Here is an 8,438-nt window from a genome sequence, read left to right on the forward strand (position 1 = left end):
ATATGCTTTTAAGCAAAGGATACCAAGAGAACGACACAAATTAGATAAAAGTACAATAGAAAGTTGTTTAAAATGTTTGAGTTTCATGTCCCTTTAAATCTGAAAATTGTAGTGTTCTCCCTCCTCCCCTCCCAGAGAGGCTAGCGCACATTCAGTGGCAGATCAGATCCCTGATCCACACACATACTGCGCAGTGATTTCTTGATATGTGCAGGAGCTCATTTATATCTGTCCCTAATTGGCTGTAGCAGAAGAACTGAGTGGACATTTTCAAGAGACTTTTCAATGGTTGTGTCCGATTACTGCAAATCTGTGCGCATTGTACTGCAGAGACTACAGTATTATATATGCAATCTTATAATACATACAAACAAGATAACCTTAATGTCCCTTTAAGCAGTTTGCATATGTTGAAAGTCGGCTAACTGTTTATTAAAGGAACACAAAAGTAAAAATATGACACATTCTAAATCATTAGATTTTAAAGACTATTGAACCTGCACTTTTATGTGTTTAACCCCCTCAAAGCAGTTAAACACACAGTAGAAGTACCGCTCGGGACCTGCGGAGTACTGATGGTGCCAAGCGGAAACCCTTTGCGGAGGTTAAACACACAGTAGTGAAGGGTCGCTAGTTTTAAAATTACATGATTGATTCAATTAAATGTATTAGAGCATGTAAAATGATGTCTATTATGGCCCTTTAATTCCAAGATTCCCCTGTTTATACACTGAAGATGCCGACCTAGAGAGCAATACTCAGCCTCTGATTGGCACATATGCTCCGTGCATAGACTGAGGGGTAAGCTCACAAGGCTTTGGTATCATTACCTTTGTGCCAATCTCCTCATTAAAGGGACACTGAACCCAAATTTTTTCTTTAATGATTCAGATAGAGCAGACAATTTTAAGCAACTTTCTAATTTACTCCTAGTATCAATTTCTCTTCATTTTCTTGCTATCTTTATTTAAAAAGCAGGAATGTAAAGCTTAAGAGCCGGCCCATTTTTGGTTCAGAACCTGGGTTATGCTTGCTTATTGGTGGCTAAATATAGCTACCAATAAGCAAACGCAATCCATGGTGCTGAACCTAAAATGGGCCGGCTCCTAAGCTTTACATCCCTGCTTTTAAAATAAAGATAACAAGAAAATTGGATAATAGGAGTAAATTAGAAAGTTGCTTAAAATTGCATGCTCTATCTGAATCATTAAAGAAAAAAATTGGGTTTAGTGTCCCTTTAAATAAAATGGCTAAGCGGCCTTTTTTTTTTTTTTATTAACACAACTTACATTGCAAAGTTGGTTAACAAACTATAACCCCTACATAATTTATACTAGAATGTCTCTTTTAAGAGCAGGACGCACGCTAGCGGATGTAAACGTCAGGCCATATATATGTAAAACGGTCATATTCGCCAGTTTTGCTACAGAGAGAAGTCAAAATGATTTTAAGAACAACTGGTCTCTTTGATTTTGGAATCTTGGCCAGTTTGCAAGCAGGGGACTGAGAGCCACGCAGAAATCAAACACAGAATATCTCTTTTAACCTCGGCTGCTGGAGTCGTATCCCCCTGACTTCCCTCCCTCCAAGTGTCAGTCAATATTAACGATTCTGCAAATGATTGAAAATGTTGTTGTAGCAAAGAAGGGGGTGAGTGGGGTGGGGTGGGGGGCAGGGAGGCAAATGATTAAATACACAAATTGTTTCCATTTGAAATATCAAATAGGGCCTATGGGGGGGGTATAAATAACTCATAATAACATCTGAAAGAAGCTTTTAGTTACTGTGTTCCTTTTTCATTTAAAACATCCCGAAATGCTTCAGAGAGTTTACACAAACCCTTATCAACATGATAAAATATGAAGCCGTGATTGCCTGCAGCATTTTGGCCGACATGAATTCCATCTTTTCTGATGAGGTTTGATAAGGCGCTCTCTTATAACACACAGCGTAATCTCAAACCACCAGAGGAAAGATTAATTTATTTGCTTTAAAAAAAAAAAAAAATCAGTACGGGTGGGGAGGAAGCCGGCGTCTGAGTGGTACGGGGCTCTTCAGCTGCTGAGCGTGGCAAAAAAAAAAATATTACACTTTTGTTGTTTATAAATTAGAATGAGAAACCATAAAGGACACAGGGAAAAAGAGTGATTGCTGTTATGAATGATAGATATTGCATATTTGGGGCTGTGCCATTGGGAACAGAACACATGGCCATAGATCAATGCAATTACAGATTCATTAAACTGCGCAAAGGACTAAACCCTTGGGTGTCGGATCAGGTTAAGGGGTTAATTGGGAAAAATGTGACGTGTTTTCTAAAGGATACAACACTACCTTTGCTTGAAAGGCCATTAACATCAGCTTCATTTTTTTTCCTTATTTGATTACCTTATTAAAAATGTGTCCCTGTGGTCTGTTATTAGTTAATTAGTTATAATACAATTCTCAAACCTGTCTGCTACTTCACATATGTATGATGCATATGATCATATTGATTCCCCAGCGTTTGCATTGCCGAGCAATATACTGACTGCCTATCTCCTTTCTTCGCAGGCTAACGGAGGGTGGCACGAGGCCGCAACACCTTCCTCTGTCACTTCCCCCACCGAGGGGCCGGGCAGCGTAAACTCTGATACCTCTAACTGAGTGAGCCCTACCCAAGCTCCGAGTGAATACAGGAGATCACTTTTTTGCGGATCATTCCTCACCCTTAACATACACGGGATAAAACATACTCTCCTGTCTGATCCCAAGAAGGACCTGTATAGCCTCGCTGTAGAACCCAGCCGTGACAATTCACTGGATATGGAAAACTCTCAGCCATGCATTATATTTGTACTAAGTCACCATTTTAAAAGCACTTTATCTAATTGGGCCAAGATCTACGTAGCGTCCGTGAAATGACTCCCCTCCCATCTCATCAGCACTTTGTTAAAATCACTCATCTAAAGGAGTTAGCAGCCGCTTGAAGAAAAAAAAAAAATGTTTGCATGTCTCCTTAAAAAATTCCAGGATGCATTGGGAACAAAATGGATGTTTTTTCGTTTCCAGCTGTTGCAGAGTTGAAGCTGTTCTTTTTACTTCTTGTATTACTGGCTGTGTAAGTTGGAGATCTATTTTCTTTAGCAGGGGCTACAATTAAATGTAAACGAATGAATTAACTCCATGGCAACTATTCAGTTATCTTCTGTTCCGTCTAGTGGAGGATATATATATATTTATTTTGTTACTTTTAGATGAAGTAGCAGCACATTTATAGTGTTACAGGCCTATTAACTATTAACCTGAATACTTTTCAGCAAAATTCCAAGAGAGTATAGCAGAACTAGATTATGGGAGAGCTTCTAATAGTAAACATTTAGTCCTACTGCACTACATGAAGGGATGTGGAACAATGCTCCTTTAGTAAACACAACTATATTAAAGTAAACATAAAAAGCAAACAATGTACTTTTTTTCTTGTAAAATGATATTCTCACTGTAGTCACTGCCCTCCGAGATATGAGAGAGCTGACCAGTTTAGAACTTAAGTTGCATTCTGCCTCTTCTGAGCATGGGCAAAACTGACTTCCTGTTTCTCTTGCATTCACTAACTACTAAGCCAGCTAGTGTTACTCTCGAAGGTTTATGACATCAAACTATATATGCCTTCTTTTAGAGACCCCAGCCCCCTTGTAGGGCAGTGACAGGAAGTAATGGCACTTCACAAATTAAGTTTAATAAAAAGTAAAACCCTTTTAAAATGATGATTAATACATATTGCAATGATTTCTATTTAGTATAACCCATGGCCTAGTGTTTTTTTTATCACAACAATGAAACAGATTGGTTTATATCCCTTTAAGGCTATTTGTATTAAGCAAACAAAAATCAAATCTCCATTGTACCTTTATTACAAATGGTTTCACTGGGTCGTACATAGTTTATTACAAATGTTGCCTCTACAGTTTTTGCCTCTTCCATTAGTCAACATATATTTTATAGCCAAAGACTTCACACTCTGTGAATGGGGGCTAAGTATGTTCAATGCATCTATTTTAGAAATCTGAGCATAAATTGGGATTCCTTTTATACTAAGTGGAGTCTCCTGCTTTTGAGCCCCATTAGTTGGGTCTCACCCAAGACTTTGATCCAGTTTCACCCGAAAATGTTACCTATCAAATCTACGTGACTTAACACAAATTGCCTTTTATGTAGATGAAGACCGGTGCCCACCAAACCCACCATTTTCCTAGCGCTATCTCTCTATCAATTTCAAGATGGAATAATGAGATTACAGAAAAAAAATATATAAAATAGCAAAGACGTAATAGAAAGAACAATGAAAATCTTTTCAGTATTTGAGTCGCAAGATCTGTTATTAAAGTCGTGCTTTTTTTTTTTTTTCTAAATCCTAAAAACCAAAGAACCAGGTTAATTAAGATTCCCCGGACAAGAAATGTGATTTTTTTGCAATTATATCCAAATATATTCCACTGTTTAGAAACCTTCTATTAGAATAAGAAAAAAAATTCTATATCAGATGCCAAATTCCACTTTTGTAAATTTTCTACCAAGTGAAAATGTAACAATTTAAATTGGAGATTTCTTCAATGAAGAATTGGAATTCTTGTTGGGAAAACAAAACCGAAAAAAGATGTGAATAAATGTATTTAAAACCCACAAAGGATGAGCAATAGCCAGTGTAAGGAATATCTCTGCATTAAATCAAAGCCCTTTACTGCCAGCCAGCCTCCAGTAGAGAAGGGGTTAATCTTTTTGTGTGCTGTGTGTTACAGTATAGGGTTACAGACTGTATACAGAACTGTCAAAAACTGACATCTTTGGCAAATGAAGGGAAAAAAAATGTAAATATTGTAGCAAAAGAGAATTTATACGTTGTCACTAAACAGAACAGCTTTATTTACCTCATGAAACCCAATAGGAAGCAACAGACATGTCATCTGTAGTTTAGTGTGCCCGCTTACTACCTCTGAATAACACGCCTAGTATGTCTTCAACTTCTTCTCATTGTGTAATTAATACAGCAGGCCAAGGGGCCCCCAAGTAAGTGAATATGCTGCAGTGTATAGCAATAGAAATGAGCCAACATGAAATACTCCTATTTATCTATATTACTCTTCAGAATGCACCATATAACCCCCCTATCACTCCTATTGCACCATACAACCCCCCTATAACTCCTATTGCACCATATAACCCCCTATAACTCCTATTGCACCATATAACCCTCCCTATAACTCCTCCTATTGCACCATATAACACTTCCTATAACTCCTCCTATTGCACCATATAACCCTCCCTATAACTCTTCCTATTGCACCATATAACCCTTCCTATAACTCCTCCTATTGCACCATATAACCCTTCCTATAACTCCTCCTATTGTACCATATAACCCTTCCTATAACTCCTCCTATTGCTCCATATAACCCTCCCTATAACTCCTCCTATTGTACCATATAACCCTCCCTATAACTCCTCCTATTGCACCATATAACCCTCCCTATAACTCCTCCTATTGCACCATATAACCCTCCCTATAACTCCTCCTATTGCACCATATAACCCTCCCTATAACTCCTCCTATTGCACCATATAACCCTCCCTATAACTCCTCCTATTGTACCATATAACCCTCCCTATAACTCTTCCTATTGCACCATATAACCCTTCCTATAACACCTCCTATTGCACCATATAACCCTTCCTATAACTCCTATTGCACCCTATAACTTTTCCTATTGCTCCATATAACCCTCCCCATAACTCCTATTGCACCATATAACCCTCCCTATAACTCCTCGAATTGCACCATATAACCCTCCCTATAACTCATCCTATTGCTCCCTATAACTCCTCCTATTGCACCATATAACCCTCCCTATAACTCCTCCTATTGCTCCATATAACCCTCCCTATAACTCCTCCTATTGCACCATATAACCCTCCCTATAACTCCTCCTATTGCTCCATATAACCTACCTATAACTTCTCCTATTGCACCATATAACCCTCCCTATAACTCCTCTTATTACTCTATATAACCCTCCCTATAACTCCTCCTATTGCACCATATAACCCTCCCTATAACTCCTCCTATTGCACCATATAACCCTCCCTATAACTCCTCCTATTGCACCATATAACCTACCTATAACTCCTCCTATTGCACCATATAACCCTCCCTATAACTCCTCTTATTACTCTATATAACCCTCCCTATACATTTATTTCTCAGTATAGCCCTCCCTATAACTTCACCTGGTGCTCTATATAATCCCTTGCTATAACTCCTCCTTTTGAACCATACAAGCCCTTCTTACAATTTCTTCTATAGCAACATATATAACATGTCCCTATTATTATTATTCTGTCATCCCTCTTTCACTCACGTTTCTTTCCGCTTTTTCATGCATTTAGGGGGTCTTGTTTTTTTTCTTTACTATTCTCATGGACCATTCTCTTCCCAAAGTTAGGCAGCTATGGTAGCATCTTCTTAGATGGTGTCTCAATAAGACTTATGGTGAATCCTAATTTACAGTTAATACTCATCATGGAAAGCACTGCCTGATCCGATCTTGAAGATTAGCGAAACGGTTTTCTGGTGTGTCCCTAACAGATGTATTAATAATGAGAGATGTGTTGCAACCATGATTAAACAAGCAACATCAGCAAAACTAGTCCTTAATAACTTACTGTATATATTAAACCCTGAACTTCCATAAAGATCTGTGATACGTTGTGTAATAATGTGTTGCTCTATCACACAAGGGTTAAATAAAGTCATTATCGAGATATATAACCTTGTTGTGGTGAAACTCAATATGCTAATTTGTGTCTTAATGTGGCTACTTGTTTTGTTTGTCAACAAGACTAACTTCCCTTAAGTTCTCATGAACTTGGTGCCACCTACACTATTTGAGCCCACTTTTCAATACGTTAGCATACGGCACACCACTAGAGTTTTTATCTTGAAAATAACTTTAAGTGTAAAAAAGGAAACGCGGTTGCAAAGGAGAAATGGAATTGTTTGATTTTGTCACATAATGGTCTAGATTTTGCTATACACTGCTGCATTTTCATTTTGAGTGGGAGGGCACAAATCCTTCCTCTTAAAGCGCTCACTGCTGCTTTTCTCACTCCATCCTAAAACTTAATGTACATTGTAATCTTTTGAAGATAAAATGATAAAAAAAAGAAAGAAATGTATCTTTTAAAATAAAAAATATACACTTTATAAAGCTGCATTTGCAACATTGATGCTTAAGATTAAACCTGAAGGTCTAATCACAAGACCAAACAGTCAGACTGTTGTATATAGTATGGCATTTTAAATGTTTTTTCATCTCGTTAAAAACCACACAAAAAATAAAGTGAAAAAAAAACTCAAAAAAAAATTGTAATGCTCCAGATTTCAGTAAGGGGGATGGGGAGGGGTTTGTGGCAAAGGGAGGTGGGGGGCGGGTTTGGGGCATTTTTTCATTTTCACTTCCTTTTTGTATTGTATGAGACTCTGAATGGGGTTGATTCATGGGAATAATGACAATATGTGGCAGTGATTCTAACGTATTAAAACCAATCTGTTCGGTGTTTACTTTTTAACTGGATTATACCCCTGAATTGAGAAAAAAAATAGAAAACTTACAAAAAAATGAAGTCTTCCTTGTGGTAGTTATATGTAATTAAAACCTGAATAAAACATTTTTGATTTCCTGATTATGTGTTTTTTTTTTATCTTTGTTATATGTTAATAGACTTATGTGTTGATTATGTTTGAACTCACACCTGTGGCGTGCAGAGAAATGGAGGCTTTATTTGTCCGTTCATCTTGTCTGCCACAGCTGGTGTATCCTTAAAGGGACAGTAAAGTCAATTTTTTTATTTTATGATTATGATAGAGCATAGAACTTTAAACAACTTTCCAATTTACTTCTATTTTCTAATTTGCTTCATTCCCTTGTTATCCTTTGTTGAAAAGCATACCAAGGTAGGCTCAGGAGCTGGAGAATTAAGCAAATAGATTACAAAAGTAAATTGGAAAGTTGTATAAAATTGCATGCTTTGTCTGAATCATGAAAAAAAATGTTGGAATTCATGGCCCTTAAATAAAAAAATATGCTTATCTGATCAATTAATTTCTTTTGAGGTGGTGAGAGTCCATGAGTTACATACTTTTGGAATTCAACTTCTGGCCACTAGGAGGAGGCAAAGATTTCCAAAACTCCGAGAGTACTCAATCCTTCCCACACTTCTGATAAGCAAGTCTTACATTTAGCCAAGTAATGAGAAGTAGGAAAGGATAGAGCAGCAAAAATTTGGTGCAAAACTAGAACTTCTGCCAGAAAAAAATTAACAAATTTGAATGGGCGGCCTAGTGGACTCTCACCACCTTGAAACAAATTAATTTATCAGGTAAGCATAAATTATGCTTTCTT

At 37.3% G+C, this 8,438-nt stretch overlaps 1 protein-coding gene across 1 annotated transcript in view; it reads left to right on the forward strand.

Annotated features, from left to right (window-relative positions):
• Positions 1-7,244, forward strand: part of PBX3 (PBX homeobox 3) — a 402,498-nt gene extending 395,254 nt beyond the window's left edge. Inside the window, exon 9 of the mRNA XM_053695740.1 lies at positions 2,554-7,244. Within this exon, the coding sequence (XP_053551715.1) occupies positions 2,554-2,646 (93 nt within the window). The 3' untranslated portion in view covers positions 2,647-7,244. The remainder of the gene's footprint in view (positions 1-2,553) is intronic.
• The last annotated feature ends 1,194 nt before the right edge of the window (positions 7,245-8,438 follow it).

Source organism: Bombina bombina, chromosome 12, assembly GCF_027579735.1.
Source record: "Bombina bombina isolate aBomBom1 chromosome 12, aBomBom1.pri, whole genome shotgun sequence".
In the NCBI taxonomy this organism is placed as follows: domain Eukaryota; kingdom Metazoa; phylum Chordata; class Amphibia; order Anura; family Bombinatoridae; genus Bombina; species Bombina bombina.